General features: G+C 41.6%; 2 protein-coding genes across 2 annotated transcripts; both read right to left on the bottom strand.

Moving 5' to 3' along the window:
- Positions 1-2137: 2137 nt before the first annotated feature.
- Positions 2138-3563, bottom strand: LOC6611040 (eukaryotic translation initiation factor 4E1). The gene is made up of 4 exons (XM_002035561.2): positions 3072-3563; positions 2917-3016; positions 2749-2836; positions 2138-2491 (listed from the first exon to the last, which is right to left on the bottom strand). Exons 1-4 carry the CDS (start codon positions 3410-3412, stop codon positions 2331-2333), a joined length of 690 nt encoding a protein of 229 aa, XP_002035597.1. The 5' UTR covers positions 3413-3563; the 3' UTR covers positions 2138-2330.
- A 321-nt stretch (positions 3564-3884) lies between these two features.
- Positions 3885-5698, bottom strand: LOC6611041 (uncharacterized protein CG32395). The gene is made up of 2 exons (XM_002035562.2): positions 4730-5698; positions 3885-4668 (listed from the first exon to the last, which is right to left on the bottom strand). Exons 1-2 carry the CDS (start codon positions 5696-5698, stop codon positions 4510-4512), a joined length of 1128 nt encoding a protein of 375 aa, XP_002035598.2. The 3' UTR covers positions 3885-4509.
- Positions 5699-19568: the final 13870 nt, after the last annotated feature.

A 19568-nucleotide genomic window follows, 5' to 3' on the forward strand; every position in this document is an offset into this window, starting at 1 on the left:
GAAAATTACATTTTATTATATGATAAAAGTTAAGCTTCAACTGGACGACGATAATGTATACCCAAATAGATTTACATGCGTATTCCCCGAACAAAACCAACCGCAAACTCCACTTAATCATGTGTCGCTGCCCAAATAGTAGCATCTGCCCTCCGCTCCCACATCCAACTCCACTCGCTTCCCCATTCTTGCCCCGAACTCCTACACCGTAGTCAAGTGTCAGAAGTGCAATTTATTTTTATGTTGTATAGTGTTGTTTTGCCAAAAGAGAAAAAGACCAAGGAATACCCGACCAAAAGCTGAAACCAGCAATCGCGCGAGCTCTAACAATACATAGAATAAACAAAAGCTGAGCAAAAATGGAGAGTTTGTTGGTGGCCGGGTGGTTCGCTGGCCAGTTGGGTGGTTGTGTTTTCCGGGTGGTGCTGCCATAGTGCTTGTCCAGCTGGTGTGGCCATAAAAACCAAAGCTGGAGCTCAATGTGGTCTGCGTTGGCTATATGAAAAGTGTTGATATATGCATGACCAGCATGGAGGTGGAGAGCGATACCAGTCTATAATAGAGCTAATACAAATCATTCGATTTCAGATTTTAATCTGGCCATTTTATAACGGAACCACCAAAAAGGAAACAATCAATATGCATAAAGATAATACCAATCAAAACCATTCAATATTTCATACAAATATTTTGTGCGCGCATACTTCTCTGTTGGAAAAACATTTGTACCTGATCGAAACTTTAATACAATACATCCACGTTTTAATCCTGTTAGGATATTTTTTATTATTTTTTAGCTTTTTAATTTTAATTGTTAATTTAACCTTTTTTTAATCACCCAAGTTTAAACCGACGTGCTAAGGACCTTCTAATGGGATCATAATTTATTTATGTGCTAATTAAGTTGCATGCTTGCTAAAGTTTTTCACCAGCACAGCCGAAAAGCCAGATATTTCACATGCGACTCCAATTGCAAGTGCAACAACATGCTCGATGTCACGTTTCGAGCAACTAATTTGTAAATATACGTCTGAAGGCAAAAAGTTTGCGGTGTTGTGTGTGTGTGTGTAGATCTGGATCTCATGCCGCCCAGCAAAACCACCTCTATTCTAGCCCAGCAATATGTCAAAGGTGCAAGAACGCGAAGTGGGTGGGTTAGTGGGTGTTTGGGTGGCAGAGTTGGTAAAGGTGGGCCAAACTACAGGTGAAGGCACCTGGATGCCATGTGGGACGTGTGCGGTTTTGATGCGGTTTCGGTTTAACAGCTCCCCATGTAAGCCGCCGCCACCTGGGCCCATAAAATGCAGTCAACGGGCTATGCGGATGGAGATGAGTTTTGTCAGCTTAAAGTGGCTCATAATGAAGTTGCTACTGCACGTGCCGCTGCCATCGGAATTTCAATGTTGATTGAATGGCCTGGTGACCCGAGTTGGCAAAAATGTTACGTCACAGGGGCTGAACAAAGGTTGAATAAGCGTTGCCAGCAGCGTGTAGGGGAACCTACAGCTTTGTCATTAGATAATTTACAGCTTCTACTTAATGGTTATAGATAGTAGAGTACCAGAGATACTTTAAAAACGTACTTCGTAGGTATTTTTTTAATTATTAAACTAACATTTTTTAGACGCAAATTACTCGTGTTTAAGACTCTAAAGAGCTCTCCTTTCATGCAACTCGAAGCTCTTAGCATGAATTTTAATACTGCGCGAGGCCACGGCGTTTCGTTCGGCCTTTCATCAAAATTCAATTGTCTCCATTTTGGAAGCCCTCGACGCCAGTTCCAGATACCAGAGATCCCAGAGATTCAGCGACGGGTACTGTGGCACTCGCTAAAACGGACAATCCGCCGTGGCCATTGTTGACCCTTTTCGGTCTTTTGTTTTTCGCTCGGCCAGCCAAGCGAGCCAAGTGGACGTTTATCTTTTGCAGTCACTGTGCACTTCTAGCTGGCCCGGCCAAAAGTACAAACTGCAAGTGTATATAAACCATTTTATTTGCGCTCTGGTGCGGCATATGTTTGCATAACATTTCGTGGAGCGTAAAGGGTCCAACTAGCGGCATAAGAAGAGCTCCTTGGGACTTTAAAACTGGGGAATTCAACGATGGCTCGTCGTATATGCATTCAAAACACTATGTATTTACAGCTTTCTTTGCAATTTTTAACATGGTCAAATTCATAAAACCAGTTCTGTTTCAAGATACATTTTTTTTTTATATTTTTCGGATACACGCGCTGGAAACAGCATGCGGCGGCATAAGCGCCCATGGAAATGTGGGTGATGGATGGTCCCCTGGATGGAGTGGTGGGTGGCATCCAAAACGGGGACGGCTTACACGCAATAAACCGCTTTGATCACCGATCCCTGCTTGCACATAGTGTCCTTGTGCAGCTGGTACTGCAGTTGGTGGGGCGGCAGGACGAGCAGGTCGCGTAACTTGAGTCCAATCTCCATGACGGCCAGCTCGTTGTGTCCGTTGGCGGTCCAAATCGCTTGTGGAGTAAAGGCGCTGGGTTAGTAGTTGTCATGGTGGTGCCCACTGGCTACTTAAGCTGAGTACACTACAAAACTACAATGTGTAAACTAGGCTTAAAAAAACAAAGCCTACCTAGGTGTATATAATTTTTCTGTAACCTTGAGCAAAGTCAACAAAAAATTTGTGTAGTCTAATGGTAATATTTTTAGTAAAATGTAATATTTCTAACCAGCTTTCCTAATAATGCACATATTTTTTTTCAGTGACACTCACAAATTTTGTTGCTCTTCCCGCGCAAGTTGATAACAGCGCCGCAGACTTCTTCGGTGTTTTCAAAGGCCTCGCCAATCAGTATGAGTAGCTGTCAGTGGGCAGAAAAGAGGTTGTGCAGTTGCAACTGATATGACAGACGATGGACACAAAGCTCCAATAGCTACTTACCACATCTAGCCAAAGCTTGTCGAGCTCCGCTTTGGAGCCACGCCCCATATTGATGACCCAACGGCCGCCGAACTTGTTTGCAGGATCCTCCCACATTGGCCTGCAATGAATAAGAATTATTCAATTATTATGTATATAAATCAAGCCAATCTTACTGAATGCCCTTCTTGAACAAAGAATAATCGCTGCCCACTCTAATCTCAGATGGTTGCTTAATGTGATTGTAGAGACTCCAGAAGTCCTCGACCATGTCGAAGCTAGTGATCTCGTTCTGCATGTCCTCCCAGTTCTTGCTGCGATCATTCTCCAGGTACCATAGGGTCCAAGTGTTCTCTAGCGGATGCTTAAGGCGCAAGTCAACAATCTCCGTTAGGGGCTTGCGAATATCCATCTCCGAAAGTGCTTTCAGGTCCTCACTGGAACTCGAAGGAGAATCGGCCAGCGTCTCGGTGCCGTTGTCCATCATCTTGAATTCGGTCTGCTGGGTCGTCAGCATGGTTGAGTGTTTTTGGCAATGATCTTTTATACTGAGTCAAATTTTTAACAACGGAAATTCCGTAGTCTATTGAAAATTCAGATCTCCTGGGAAAAACGATTTCACAGCCACAACACGAGAATGTGTATAAGGGGCTAGCTACGAAACCAGACTGAAGCCATTCACCCAGACAGTTAAGGCATGGGGAGTTCGCCGACTTGACTTCTCCCTAATTCATAACTTTCATTGCACGTAAATAATTAGACACTCTGTAGACCATCTATCCTAGTACCCAACATACTTCGGTCCCAGTATCTTGTGCTTCTAATTCAACTCTAAACTCTTTATGTTCTCGTAAGGTTCGCTATGGGCTTATGCACTGCCAGAAAATAACAATATATATATGGGTTGTACTTGGGTAAACATACATTTTTATTTTTATATTGATTCAGCTATAAGGAAGTCTTAAAAATCAGTATAAATCTATTGTAATTACACTTTCACTTGCAGATACTTAGCTGCCTCTTTTTTTCCTCTACATTTCCATGTTCCTGATTCGTTCATGGCCATCTTGTTGGCCTTGGTGATAAAAATCGAGCGCCTTATGGTTTCGTTCATATAAAGCGTTAATTTTATGACACAGAATGGAAGGACACTTGAGCGACTCCGAGTCCAGAGAGAAATTTACGCACTCACACTTTTCGCCTCCGTTGGCTCCTTTCTTTTTTCCTATGATTTTACGACAATTGAGGGGGACAAAAGAGGACGAAAGGCGCGGCGAGGGGAGTCACAGAAGGTGGAATTTTCCGGGCTTTGATGGTGTTGATAATGATGATGTTGTTGCTATTGCCAAAGCTGTCGTCTTTTATGTTGCCTGCCATAAAAGTGAAAATATTATGAAGCTTGTTCGAAATGAAGGAACAATGAAACAGCTACGTAATTGCCGGCAAAGTATCTCGAAAGTCATCTATGAGGCAGTTTTTGACTTGTGCAATTGACATTGGTGCACAACAGTTGCGATAACATGACAGCCCAGAATGCTAATAATAGACAAAACGACGATATCGAAATTGAGCAAGGACTCCTCCGACTTTAATTTGACAGTTAAATGGCAGGATCTATTGAGGACACTGGATGTGCAAGTACTCCAGTCGGTTAACAAACGCGCAAAAGGCACTAATGGATAGCAGTTTGAAGAGCAATTTCGTGTCGAGTGTAATGCCGTATATGGTGACTGTGATACGTTCCCAAATTTCCTGATGTAGTAATTCATCAATCTGTACTTCAAAAGAAAACTCAACAAAAACCTACTAGTTTATATAACATAGTTCTACTCACCGTTCTAGCAGTTTCCATATGGTAATTGGTCAAATAAAAAGTGCATAAACTCCTGGTGATTCGTGATTCACGAGACAGAATCGCAAAAATAGTCCACTGGAATATTATGTTCAATGCGGAAATGATGAGGAAGTAAAAACCATTTTGATCTTTAGCTGTTAAACTAAAGAATGGTATTAATCCGTAGATAATAGCACACAGCCAATGGAATCGGAAATGTCGTGTGATTCTGACGGTAATACGAAAGACATTATGATGCAATCGAATCAATTTTTCAGTGATTCCTTGAAGTTGTTTTACCAAAACCATAAATTGACCACTTTCAAGGACGGAATAAAGTCTGAGCTTATCCATATCGTTTGAGATTCGTCGAGTGCAATGGTGTAGTTCGCTATACGTGGCAATGAGCACTACAAAGAGGCAAATATTGATGGTGATCTGAAGGAGAAAGCTCAACAGGACGGCCAGTACAATTAATAGGACAACGCTATTAAGCAAAGTGTCATAAGCTTCGGCAGAGCGTTTATTTATTCCCACTATCGTATTCAGGGATCTTAAAAGATTCTGCAGCGCCAAAAGAAGGAGCAGCAAATGTTTCAGGCGAAACAGATTCGGGTGCCTGGCCATTAGATTCACCTGCCTCATCATTCTCAGCATTTGGTTTAACAACTCCACGATCTCTGCACTTTCCAAAAATCCTTGTATTCTTACCACCAACATGACAACACTTCCTACCGCATATGGCCACACAGCTTGCAGATTATCAAACATTTTACTCGTGGTAACCATAAGGAATAGTGTCAGAAAAATGAGAACTAAGCTGGAGTAAAACCGCAGAAATCCGGAGTGACGAAAGCATTGCGCCTTTGAGTTGTACACAAAGGTGGTGACCCCGCAGATCTGGGTCACCAACACGATGAGAAACAGGAACTGGCGTGTAAAGCGGTTGAGCAGATTCACTTCCCTCATCGCGGATGGCCAAACAATTGATCCGAAACCCGATTTGCCGCCCTTCAAGGACGTGAATGGAGGGTGCCCCATTTGAATTATGACCGCACTTTACCGCTGATGTACGCGCATTAATAAGCGGTCAAAGTTTTGATGGCTTAATCGATACGGCGACGTCGGCAACTTCTGCTCGGCGACCGCAGCGCATTCTGCGGTCACCGCTCCGGCGCTCAAAAGTATGCTAGCATTCTGGTCACGCCGAGCAAGGATTAGGTAATCAGCACTTTAATTGCGAGTAAATGTGAGGTGAGGCTGCGAGGAGTTGCGGTGATTTTTAATACCAGTGGTCCATGCGAATTATTTAGTTTTTAATTAATTGTGGTTAATTAAAAATCTAATGATGCCAACACAACCCTTCTAATTATAATCACTTATGATTGATTATAATGATTCGAACCGTATACGAATTTAAAATATCAAATTGTCATGAAAATCTTAAAGATAGAAAGCCAACATTCTGAGCCCGGCCGGAAAGCACTCTTGCAAACGAATTATCGCAATTTTTCTTCAGTGCCAACCAAGCAACATCCACTCCCATTAACCTCAATAAGTTCTGAGTTATGCTGCGTGTTCTTCAAACAGATTCGAATCGAGTCTCCGCAGCCAACTGGCATATCTTACTCCTTTGTTTGCCGGTCAGTGCGAAGGAAAAACAATCTCAATCTCGTTTTACGCTGCCGTGCGGCGAGCACATTTAATTACGCAACATTTACGTTAAAATTTTATTGTCCGCATTACTGAACCGACCGACCGGCCGGCACCCGGATCCGGGTTCGAATCCGGACTTGGACTCAATCCTTCGATCCCTCATCCACTGCCGTGCACTCAGCTGTGGTTTCCGTTACACATTTCGCGCCATTGTCCAAAGTGGGCTGGGTGGCCGTGGTCCGCCCCTTTATCCTGGCACGCCCATCGCCGACATGCATGAGCTATCTCTCCTGGCAGGCAGCTCATTTTGATTCGCCTCTGAAAGGAGAACGCATCATTTGCGCTGCCAGCGAGCTGGCCATGTTATTGGCATATTTTTAATGCTGCCGACAGGACAAGGGGCAAACTGATATAGACAGGAGCTCAAGGATGGAATGACTCTATCAGCGCTGCGAAAAACAAAAAGAAAAAATAATAAAAATAACATTGAGGTGAGTGACGGGAAAACATTGAGGCGATGGCCCAGAAACCAGAAGTCAGGTGCACAACAAAAAAATCATTTCAATCGGAGGGTCAATCTCATGCATTCGTAAGAATATACATGCATTAAAAATGTTGTATAATCGGCAAGTGTTTGCTCTTTAACGAAGGTATAACTACTTTTTATTAAACCCATCTTCAGCTCTTCAGCATAAGAACTTAGAATGGTTAACAGTACTCAAAAGCTTGAATAATACTGTTGGCCAGCAATTGTTTCGCATAAAACTGAATTTAATCATGGAAAAAGAAAGTTCCTGCCACGGTTGGTATTTGTTGTATCGTCAATTGTCAGTTTGTTGCATTATCAGCGCTTTATGGCTCATTTGCGTTTTGAACATGTGTAAACAAGGCTAGGCAGATGGTCGAGGACCTCTTTAACCCCACGCCCCAAACGGTTTTGCCTTTTGTACAGGATACGGCAGTTGATATTGCCGACGGCCAGAACAGAGAACTGAACTCATCATCATCAGCAGCAGCAGCGTTTTTAACAGCGGTGATTTATGAAATTTACAAACAAACCAGCCAGCCAACAATTTCCACTGCAGTCGCACGTTTGCATTTATTTTGCGCATATTTAATGAGCACAAATATTTTCGCAGTATGTAAATTTATGAAACATGCACTGTGCACTGTGCTCCATCCGGAACTAAAAATATGCCATTGGCGCCTTATTAAGCACTCATTACTCACGCCGACATCCCGAAAATTTATGTACATTTAAAGGCTTCCCTGTTCATATGTGTCCACCTGTCTGTCCATTTGGTGGACGTCCTCATGGCAGCTCTGCGTGTCCCAGTGCCTCAGTATCTTGTATATGGTGTCACTTGTCTGCGGTCTGGATGACAGTCCATATGAATCGACCGCTGGATGGCCACAGTTTTGCGGCACAAGCTTGGCAAAGATGAGCCATAAATTAGTACGAAGAGGTCGAGAATTGCGTGCAGGTAATATCAGAGCGATGGTTCGCGATTAACTCTTAAATCTGCTCATGTTTGAAGTGTACTTTAACCAATGATTGAGCCGACAGATTTGCAGCACCAGTCAGATAATCGATTTTCAAATTCAATTTACTGGCGAAGGAACATTTTGGCCCGACGCCACAGCTGGCCATACACTGGCAAAATTAATGGAATACTTAAATGTCTGAAGTTAGCTTGATAATTTCTTAAACTTTCTTTTTTATTATAATATTATTTAATTTAATTATTAATCAGTTTTAATTTTTGTATAGTTTTATGTGTTTTGCTTGACACCATTCGATGCTAATTAATAAATTTTCCGTGTGAGTCGTCATTTTAAAAATGTTTCATTACAATTCACATAAAGATGCATTTTCATTGTGTGTAGGTTTTATAAAGTTGCTCCCCGGAGGCCCAGCTATGTCTCTATATCCCTACACAAACAGAGACACAGATACCGCGCCATTGAATTCACATTCACGTTTTGTTTATTTATTTATTGCAGCCATTGCATTGTTATGCACACCAAGGCAGACAAAATAAATACCAGCACACAGAACAATAAATTTAAAATCTAATTACGCGCACCATTTAATATCGGAGCGGAAACGGAAATGGGAGTGGGGAAATGGAAGTGCGAGTTCGAGTTCGAACGTGAGCTGGCTATGATGGCGCTAAGTCTCCCAGGCGGATTCGGCCAAAAAGGAAATCCAGATCGAACAGATGGCCAAACAAATCCACACAACACATAATAAATAGATAAGCCGCGTCGGCAAATCTCAAAGGCAAAAGACGAAAAAAAAGGAACGCAATTAAAATTTTGATAAGCAAACTGCAGACGCAACTCGAATTAGTTATCTCTGTGGATGTGTTTAAGCCAAAAAAAAAGAAAACAGAAGCCCAGAAGAAATAAGAAAATTGCCTGTGGTTGAGCTTTTGACTTGCGGGCGGTGGTCAGTCCTCGGGTCTCGGAATACAAATGAGTTTTCTTTGTTGGTCTCTTGTGCATGTAATTTACACTGAACAGCAGGGTTGCGGTGCGGGGTAGTGGGTCCAGTATAGGGGGCATCAACCACATCCGCAACCAAATGGTCAACATTGCTCAACTTGTGAAAAATACATTATGGTTTAAAGTATTTAATTGCACACAATTTTTGGGGTTATACGAGCCATAGCTTCGTCCTTGTGTAAAATAGCAAAGTAAAACGGGGTAATATCTATGTGTGTAGATTTGTTTGGGGATCAACGAGATTTTTCCCTCACTTCGTTAAGGGATGAATGGATGATTTGGATACCGAAAAAGTAAAGCCTACCCAGAGGTACGCAAACAAAACGCAATTAAAACTAATAATTAATACGACAACAAGCACACGTTCTTTTTTTATGTGGGGTGAAGGTCCTTGGACATTTGTCAAGTGGGTTTGACCTTCCCGTGGAGTTTGCCTAATAAAATTATGCTTAATTTATATGCAGGCTGCGTCATTTGACTGATGCCTACTAATGACTTCCTAACAATTTTTAATATCTATGCAAATGAACATAAATTGCTCGTCCTTGGCCTCACTGTTCGCTTCCTCTTTTGGCCAAATTATGTGAAGCCGGCTTCCCGCTAACTTTGGTTAACCGTTTAGCTGCCGCTGACCCCGCACAAGTTACCGAAAAAAAAAGTGTATATACAAAAATACAAGTAACAGAGCAGCAAATAACAGCCAGGAGGGCCCGGCAACTGCTCTCTGGTGTTTAATTAAATGACATTATGGCCGCCTCGCCGCGATGTAGGCAGTGAAAAATGCTACGGTATCCTGTCCTCCATTTCGCAGAACCTCCCCTCCAGATTTCCTACCACTCAGCTGGGGCACGGAAAAATGTGTGCACTGGGAGCTGTATTTCAATTTTTGTGGGGATTGCGTCTAGTTGCTGTCTATTATGGCGAGGTCATTATTACGCTTATAGGAAAAGTTATCCTTGGAGATCATCTGGGGAGCGGTTGTTGTAAGTGTGTGAATATCTCGCACCTCAAAGGTATTAAAAGGTATAAAGGAGCCTGCGAAATCAGTGGATTTTCTTGTTTGAATTGTTTCGTGCTCAATTCCAGATTAAGCTTAAATTTTCAACTCTTTTGGCCTTTTTCTCTCCGTCCTTTAGAGTCTGGAATAATTGCTGCATTTCTCATGCAGATGGCACACATTTCATATTCTCTAGACTCCGTTTTTACCCCGACTAAATTTGCATTGCAAATAATCATTTTTAAGTTGCTAATGATGGCAAAACAGGCCCAGCAAACCAGATTCCAGGGCCAGTGGGCAGGAGAAATTAAATCATTAGTTATGCGCTGCACAGAATTAATGCGCTTGTAAAACGGCTCCAAAGAACTTTTAATTGCAACTTTCTAGTTTTTCGGAATTGGCATAAGAATGGTATATGCAGATATGCAGATTGCGCTACGAACTGGGAACAGTCCATGTTTGATATCAGAAATGCATTTGCCGATTGACTTTTGCCAACTTGCTGGGCTCTGTTGCATTAGCAAAGTTTTTGCATTTGAGAGTTGTAAAGGGTGGCAGGAGTGGGGAATAACTTCAAAATGAAATCAAGACGAGCCAGTCAAAACTTAAATTGCAGCAAAAGCAAAGTTCAGCCAAAAGGACTATCAGGGCTAGCTGGATTGGATACACGGACTACGGATACGGATACGGATACATTGGGGCACTTGGCAGCTGCTGGCTTTGTAAATCTCTTGGCAATTTGTTGCAGCTGGCCGGCTAAATTGATGCCAAATTGAATGTGTCAATTTCCATTCGATGTCATGCATTTAAATGTTTTATTTTTATTTGCCCAAACGGAGCAGCTGTTGTTGCTGAAACTGCACGAAAAAAAAGGCGCAAAAAATACACAAACCCATTGTAGGAGCAAAGCAAATAAAAATTGTAATTAATCCCATATGTTGCGAAACTGAATTTCTCTTCGGGCATATCATTAATTTTTTTATACTTAAAAAATGCATAAAAAAAACTTTAAGGCTAACTATCTAGTAGCACTTTGAGTACTAATATAACTTAAACGTATATAACAAATTCGGAAACATACCTATTTTAATGCTAACAATTTTAATCGTTCAAGCCATATTATGAAGCCCATGTGTGCATATGTGTGTATTTATATTTATTTAAATTAAAACGCTCCCAATTTAACTTTTGCTGCTTTATTTGAATAGTAATTAATAATTCAAATGCTATGGAGCATATTTAATATGCGAACTGCAATTCGCTGTAATGCCAAGTGAATGCCTGAAATTATAATATTTATTTAATGAATGCCATAAACATCTCTTAATAATTGCATATTTTCCCTAACGAGCGCCCTCAACTGCGTTTCGACCTCGGCGGCCAACGTGGCGTATGCGCAATGCTTGGGTAGCATTTTCCTGTGTGCAAAGGATCAGCGTAGTTCCAGTTGAATAGCTGTATATTTTTATAATGTTCACACACATGCGCCATTTTGCGGCTTAAATTCGGAAAACAAACAAAAATTTTTGGCTCAGCATAAGCGGCTTACAATGTTAACTCTCACAAACACACACATTGGACCCAAACTCAGGCATTCGCACACCCACTGGCTGTCGTTTGCTGGCAACTTATTTGCAGTTGGTTACCTGCAGTTTAACACAAATGTTTGAATAGCAAACTTTTCCCCTATCTTCGTCGATGCCAGAAAGAAAATTCCCAGCGATTATATTCGAGGAATATTGGCTGTGAAAGCCATTTTGGTATCGTCGGTCAAAGAAATAACTCTGCAGAACTAATTACAAACACTGGTCCAGGAAATTGCTTCGAAATTACAATTAAGTTGGCCAGCCCCAAAAAGCAGCAAAAGGTACAGCAGCAGCTCAATAACCATTGTGGCTCAAAACTTTGGCCACTCCAATCCAAAGGATTTTCCTCTTTGGCATACCCACTTCTATTTTTTTTTTGTTGCCTTCGTTTGGCCTGTTAATTATGCATGCAAAGCTGCTTGTAGATACTTTTATCTATATCTTTATACCCGTAGTTTAGGTATCTCGGTGCTCCGTTGCGGTTGTGGCCACAAATCAAACGTGGCCACGCCCCCGCCATTGAAAACCGAGAATGCCCTGCAGTCGCCAGCCTCTTGCTGTTAAATAAATTTTCGATTATCGCGCACATTAAAGCAATAAAAATGTAATAAATTTTCAATCTGCACCTTGGCCCTCGAGTGGCAGGACCAAGATTTTTATCGAGTTTCGTAAATCGATGATAAAATTAAATGAACTTTTGCCGCTGTCTGCGATTGACAATGGCAACTTCAAAATTTGCGCCGCGGGCACTGTTTAGTTTTGCGATGGCAATGGCGATGGTGATGGCGATATGGCGAAAGCAATACAGCTGCAATAACACGCATACGCACCGTGCGCCCGGCCGAAATACCTTCAATTGTCTTTTGTCGGCTCGCTTTCATTTACCGAAGGCGTTGCTTTTCCTTTGGGGGTTTTCTTTGTTTAGTCCTGTTTTCGCCGAGAATGTGTGTGGGTGAAAAGAAGGTAGCTTCAATACCAATTTTCATACTCGATTACCTTTCTGGTGGCCTATTGCTAAGAGTCCTTTCTGCTACGCTACTGCAAATGTAAGTTCGGTGATTTTTCCTGCTTTCTCCACGAGCCGCAGGATGGAGCACCTGCAGCTCCATCGCTACTGCTCTCAATAAAGTTCTGAACTGTGGAAAGGCAAACATTTTATTAAAAAACTTTTGTTTCACTCGGCTAGCGGAACTGGCAAGGACCTTGAGGCCTTGGCAAAAGTTTACACATAGAAATATGATTTTACATTTGCTTTTAATTTTAACTCTTGCAATCATTTTTCGGCCTGGCCACCTTTTGCGCAAAAATATTATAATAAAAATAACTTTTGCTTTTGCTTTTACTTTGGCTTCGGCTCTGGCTTTTTCCCTTGCCACCAAACAAAAGCCATAAATGTCGGACGGGCCGCGTAATTGATTGTTGCAAGTCGGCAAAGGCTAAAAAGAATTTAATAAAAACTTCGGGAAAAGACTACATGCGGCGTGAGAAATTCTCTAGTGAACAAAACAATATTTATTCGCGCAGGAGGAAAAAACTGAAATCAGCTAGTCAACTCTCACAAGGATTTGCTCGGATGAATATTTTACCCTGAGCGTGAAAAATTCAAATGCTAATGAGCTTTTAATTGCTCACTTCGGTTTACTGGGTGTTCTGGGTGTTCTATGTGTGTGATACACAGCAGGCGGGCAAAGTTGCGTATGAGTAATCTGCAGTGTGCGACGCAAGAATTAATGAACCTCTCGAGTGTGTTTTAAAACGCGCCAAGATAAATCATGCACATCCATCTAAAGCCCTTTATGATGTTAATTACCGAACCCTGTCACACGCTCCGCGAAAAGGAAAACCTGGTAAAGAGCGGGCGAAATCTAAATACACACAACAATTGCAATTTCCATTGCAGCAACTTGATAAAAACTTTGCGAAGAAAACTATTTGCATGGAAACTCTGGCCGAACTAAACTCAAACAGATTCGGAACAAAAACTTCCCAGCTTCTCGAACCCAAAGGGTGGAAATCCGGTCTGTGTGTGCGTGTGCATGGCCAGATAAAAGTTTTAATTAAATAATTAACAGAAATTGTGTATGCATCTATATCGCCCACTTGTTGCCCAGAATATAATAGAGGAGCCAACTCCGATGGCCGTTGGCCGTAAATAAATACCCACACATTGTGTGGTAAAGGTAGCAAACAATAAGATAAAATGCTGAGATTGAAACTGTTCGGACTGATTATGGCTTAATTAATTATTACAAAGATGGAAATTGAAAAGGGACGTATGTTGCGTGTACTGTATTGTTGAGCCTTGATTAGTTTTGAGTTCAGTTTTGCCAATCGATAAGGGAGAAATACCAACACATTTAACATCATCATCTCCTAAATTGGCTTGATAAGGTTTATGGTAAAACACACCGCTCCATTATAATATAGACCATCATAAAAGGATTTCGCCATTTGCTCTGCATAGTTAGGATGTATCGACCGCTGGTTAGCAAGCTCATCACCATCACACCAGCATCATTATCGTTATCATCATCGTTTGGCGGATGCATCATCTGGATGCATTTCTCAACTGCATTTGCAGCTGTGTGCAGGCTGCATTTCGGCGGTTGTCGTTGAATTTGCGGTCCGTTGATATGCGTAATAACGCAATAAATATAAATTAAACATGCTTGAGTGCAATTATGCAAATGAATGGAGTTTATAGGGCGCGACACCAATCACCCGACATACATATACATACATATACACGCAAATACATAGGTATATAGCATGGTGCATATGGATTACAGACCGATTGCCGGGCGCTAATCTCTTGTAATGAACACAAATATGTAGAACAGGGCGATAATCGCTCTTGTACATTTAACAATAAAGTGCTTACGAGTGTAACCCCTGACATCCTGACATCCAGGCTCGCTAATCGCAGATACAATTTCCTTGCGCCATTCAGTGTCAACGTTATATTTAACGTTTATCTGCGAAACAATTTCGATTTAGTCGCCGCGGCGACTAAACAAATACTCCTGCCCTCGTCTCAAGTTTTACGTTCGTGTCCTGTGTCAGCGGCAGCTGTTGGTCCTTGGTCCTTGGACCTAAGTCCTCGGAAAACTGGCATTGGGACAGGCTATTTCTTCTTAAATTTCTATAATTGCTTGTGATTTGTTGGCCACGAACGTGCCGGGCAACTGCAATTTGCTGTCCCAAACACACATATTCCACGCCATATACTATATATATATATATATATATACGTTCACATTTGTCTTCCCTATAGATTTTGCCATATATTTTTATTTGTCTCACGCTTTCAATAATTGCCAGTATTACACGTGGCCCTAATAAATTAGTCTTACTTTTCTTTCCTGGCCTTACGACAGCACCGAATAGACGACAAACTTCTCAACAGCTTTTCCGGTGCATCACCCATACGCCCCGTGGTCCCGCTTGATTTTGGACTAAAATTGTTCGCTTTAATTGCCTTTTTACAGCTATTTGCTGAAAGCATTTACAATGGGTCCAACCAGCTGCGTCGCCATTCACCACGATGCCCGAAATTATGGAATGCCGAAATTCAAAATGATGCCACATCAAATATGCAAGCCCGATGCACATTTAAAATTTCTGTACCCGGCCTCCATGAAACTCTAAAATCAAATGAAAATGATGCGGAAATGGCCATATATAATGACTAAAATTCTGGTTTCCTATCTCTTGTCCGGATATTGAACGGATTTTAGCTGCATATGTGACGTGGCGTGGAATGATTGAAGCCATTGTTAAAATATCACACATATGACGCATATTGATGCATATACCCTGTAGCTATAGATATCCCAATTACCAGCCCAAATTGATGGGTATTTAGAAGTCAAGTTTATGCCGCAATTTAGCTAAATAGAACCATCGAGTTCGATTACTTATTCAGATGTAGTTTCTCTTCAAGTGCTCTTCAGACAATGGCGGAATTTAAGAGGTTGCACGCTTAATGGCACATTAACTCATCAAAGCAACCGCAGTTTTCCACACCGGATTTTCCCCCCACCAGACTGTTCTCCACCTACAGCACTTCACACTTTACCCCGAATCATACAACATTTTAACAGCTGTCAGTTTCATGGCGCGTGACTTTTACGACAGTCGAAGGTGAACGGTTGGTGGGGAAAATTGGGCGATTCAGCTGCTGGCGAATTTCAGAAATCGCTTTTAATTGCCAACTAAAACAAAATAGCTCGAATAGCAATAACAATCAGCAATAGCAGTGTGCTGCTGGAATTTTTGGCAGCAAACACGCATAAAACTCAAAAAGTGGGTAAGCGTAAAAATAGTTTTATTTTAATGTGTTTTTCGCCTGCGTTATTGATGTCAATGTTTGAGTATTCCATTTTATTACACTTTTACCATACACTAGCTGACAGCGAAACAAAATTTAGTCTGATATGCAACTCGCAGCGAGTTGATTGGTTTTTGTTTGACATTTCTCGGAAATGCGTGAAGCGATTTTGGAAAATCTCTCTGCTACTGCCATTGCTGGGAAAATTTTCTTTTGCAAAAGTTTTTAAATGCATTTGCCTTTGCATTTATTTTGCAATCAGGCGACCTCTTTGCCCCGCCAGCCAGCCGACATGCGAGAATAATAAAAGTTTTCTAGCAATTTTCCAGTGCGAGGCACAAGAACAAAAAGGATTTCACACTCTCGACTGCGGTGTGGGCACTTTGGTTAACTTAATGAGTTTGTGATGGGTGCTTAAGATCCATTAAGGACCCTTGAAAATCAAACAAAAATCGTAAGCCAATTAGGAGTTATCAATTAAATAATTTACAAAATTGTCCTAACTTTGTTGGGAAAGTTACTTAGTAGAGTATTTTCGCTCCTTTTGCCGTTGCTACATAACACGGCATGTTCTTCGGGCTGTTACTAGCACTTTTCCTCAAGCGCACAAACTTTAATATTATTATCAATTTTCGCACAAGCTGCAGAAAATAGCATGCACTTTCCATGGCGCCGGCAAATCCGCTTTTCCACGACTTGCGAGCAGCGGCAACAAAAGGTGCAAAATATTGCAACACATTTGGTGGACGGCATAAGTTATAGCCCCCGACCGCAGGTAATTAAATACCACACATATACATATACACATATAACGGGGCAAATGGGAGAAGGTCCTTGCTGTTACGGTCCTTGGCTTTGGGCGCTTTCAAATTTCGCTTAGCTTTCGTTTAACTGCCGTTGAATTGCATCCCGTGTTAATGAGCGACTAGATGTTGTTGTTTGGCTGCGGTTAACATGCGCCTTGTAATTACGATTTCATGAAACGCCGCCATTAATTTAACTAAGAAATATCTTTGTGTGGTGTTGTCTGTGCCAGATAGAATAGTCTCTGTAACACTGTATTTATTTTAAGATTTATTAAAGATTATGAGAGGAACAAAATGAGGTATATTAAATTCCTTTTCAACCATTTTTAAAAGCAAATACATTTATAGAGGCTTTTTGCATAGAAGAAATATAGTAAATCCAGAAATGAATTCTTCTAAATATCTTAGTATTTTACAGTATACGAACGTAATGCAATAAATACCATGTGAGTTACCATTTAATTTAACTCCTATATAAAGCTTTGGCTTATTGCTTACCATTTTGTCAATTTTATTTCCAATACATTTGGCTTCAGTTGAATGCCAATCCCGGACAGAAAATAAACTGCACCCAAAGAATGCCAATGCCCCATAATCAACTGCAAACGGAGTGAAGAGGGTGGGGCGGGGGGTCAATCGAATTCGAACCTTGTTGCGCACTAAATTTTCAAGTGTCAAACTAATGGCCTAAGAAATACTTTATAGCTAAAATTTTAAACAATATAGAAGCGTACACACTGAGTTCGTAGCGCATTTCGAAAGGCGCAATTCAATAAAATATCCATTGTCCTGGTGCTCAGCTGTAGGATGTATCTGTGTCCTTTGTGCGAGTCGTTCTCCATGTGAATCAGTGTGTGCTGTATAGATGTGTGCTGTATAGGTGTATCCGCATATCTGTATCTGTATGTGCACGCATCATTCATCCGGCGGCCATATTGAGGCAACATATCCGGCGACAGGATGCCAAGACAAGAAAATTTCATGCTATGCTTTGTACGTTTCCGCCACGCCTCCTGCTCCTCGCTGCACCTTAACCCTCCGATGCCCAGCGTGCCCACTTCGACCCGGCTGCCCTCGCAGGATTCTTGTTGTTCTCTGGCAGTGCTTATATTTTATTTCATGCCAACAGCACTGTTTAATTACACACAAAAGACAACACACACACACATACACACTCACAGATGGAGGGGAGCTGCATGTTAGCCTGCCACACGGACACACATCCTTCTTTTCGTTTTGCAGGAGTGGTTGTGAATGCGCAGATGTATCTGTGGCATCAGGTAATAGCCGCCCTTGCTCGCATGCAATTTATATTTTCTGCTCTTGCTGTCGCAGCTCCTGAGCCTGAATCCAGGACCTGTACAGGTTCTGGCCAATGTCCTGGCTAGCCCCACCCTTGCCTTCATCATCGCCCCTGCCATTGCAATTAAGTTCGACTGCAAAACAAAAGGCATGTTGTTTGATATCAAGTTGGTTTTCATCCGCCCTTCTTCGTTCTCCTTGGGCCGAACTAATTTCTCAATTGTTATTTTTATGGGAAACAATTTCATAGCATTACATGAGCAAATAATTGCGATTCGCGGTATAATAACAGATTAAGGGGTTTTGTCATAATAAATTGGATTTCTTTGGGATAAAAAGCATACAGAGTTCAGCGATTGACAGCACTCACTAATTGATATTTGGCGGAGTCATTGAACTTTGAGAGACCATAATGCACACACATACACAGGCGCAGCTCTCATGTGCAAAATAAATAACACTGCGCGCCTTATTAATGACGTTTTAATACTCTTTTTTGCGGGCAAACACTGTCCGTGGGGAATCCATTGAAATTATTTATCCGATTCTTAACATTGCATCATAAATTTTATTAAAGAAAGAACTCTTTGCCGTACAATTTATCATCGGGTAATTGATAATGCCAGTGCCTAGGACTATGCCGCCATGTTGATTAATTATCGCAATGACAACACAAACACACAGCAAGTACAACAACAACAACAACGCAGCACAATGCAAAGTTATCGCTGCAAAAATATTTTTCAAAATTTCAGCGCCGAGCATGATTTATGTTGGATCCTTGGCCTGAAATGGAATGGGTTCTGGGTGTTAACCGGGCTAGTACGTTGGAAAACCGAAGGGATGGGCTCTGGGGTAGAAGCATTGAAGGGTCTTGCCGCAGTTTTCGCTCTTTGATTCCTTCACTGTTGCTGTTTGTTTAATTAAAAACGCAAAACTTTTGCGGTTCACAGCCAAATTAAATTATGTTCAATTTAACTTTATGCCTTCACTCCACTTCACTTCACTCCACTCCACTCCGCTCGGCTTCAGTTCGGCTTCTTTTATTATTTTGCGTGGAGTGGAAACCATTTTGCATTTGCAATAAGTAAGTATTGAGTGTGACCCAAACCTGAATTTGTAAAGTTTTCAATTTCACGAGCCGCCCAGGGAAAAAAGTGGCATCATCAAATGTGTCGAAAGCGAAACAATGGCACAAATTTACCACAGCAAGTAGAACTTGACTTTGGTTTTATGGTCGGAGTTTGTTGCCGAGTTGTTGACAACGCGGCGTATGCGCAATTTGTAACAAGTTGCCCTTTGTAGCAACTTTCTTTTGACATTGTTTCAAGGTTCCACGATTCACCAAGACGAGATGAGAACGCCGAGAACTTGCCCAGCATTCTGCATGAAGTGTTTGCTAAAAAGTTACATCCACTGCCCAGGCCAGCGGTTTTTCGCCGCTTTAAGTGGCCCAGCTATTTGATGGAAATGATTGACAGTCGCCGTAAGTTTTGGCCAACTACGACGGTGCCCGCCAATTGGTTAGTGAGCTAAGTTAACCGAACAAAGTGCAAAAGTCGTGCCAAAGTTTTGGTTTTGGACTTAGCTTCTGCAGGTAACCAAACAGAGCTCTATTCACAGTCGAGGAGCAGCCAACTAATTCCCAAAAATG

The sequence above is a fragment of the Drosophila sechellia genome, chromosome 3L, assembly GCF_004382195.2.
Source record: "Drosophila sechellia strain sech25 chromosome 3L, ASM438219v1, whole genome shotgun sequence".
Lineage (NCBI taxonomy): Eukaryota > Metazoa > Arthropoda > Insecta > Diptera > Drosophilidae > Drosophila > Drosophila sechellia.

Bases quoted from the DNA above. Each gene is read 5' to 3' on its own strand.
- LOC6611040 (XM_002035561.2), bottom strand. From the start codon at position 3,412: ATGCTGACGACCCAGCAGACCGAATTCAAGATGATGGACAACGGCACC. The intron at 3,017-3,071 runs GTAAGATTGGCT...TATTCATTGCAG, and splicing joins TTGTTCAAGAAGGGCATTCA to GCCAATGTGGGAGGATCCTG. The intron at 2,492-2,748 runs GTGAGTGTCACT...TTACTCCACAAG, and splicing joins CGGGAAGAGCAACAAAATTT to CGATTTGGACCGCCAACGGA.
- LOC6611041 (XM_002035562.2), bottom strand. From the start codon at position 5,698: ATGAGGGAAGTGAATCTGCTCAACCGCTTTACACGCCAGTTCCTGTTT. The intron at 4,669-4,729 runs GTGAGTAGAACT...TTTGAAGTACAG, and splicing joins ATATGGAAACTGCTAGAACG to ATTGATGAATTACTACATCA.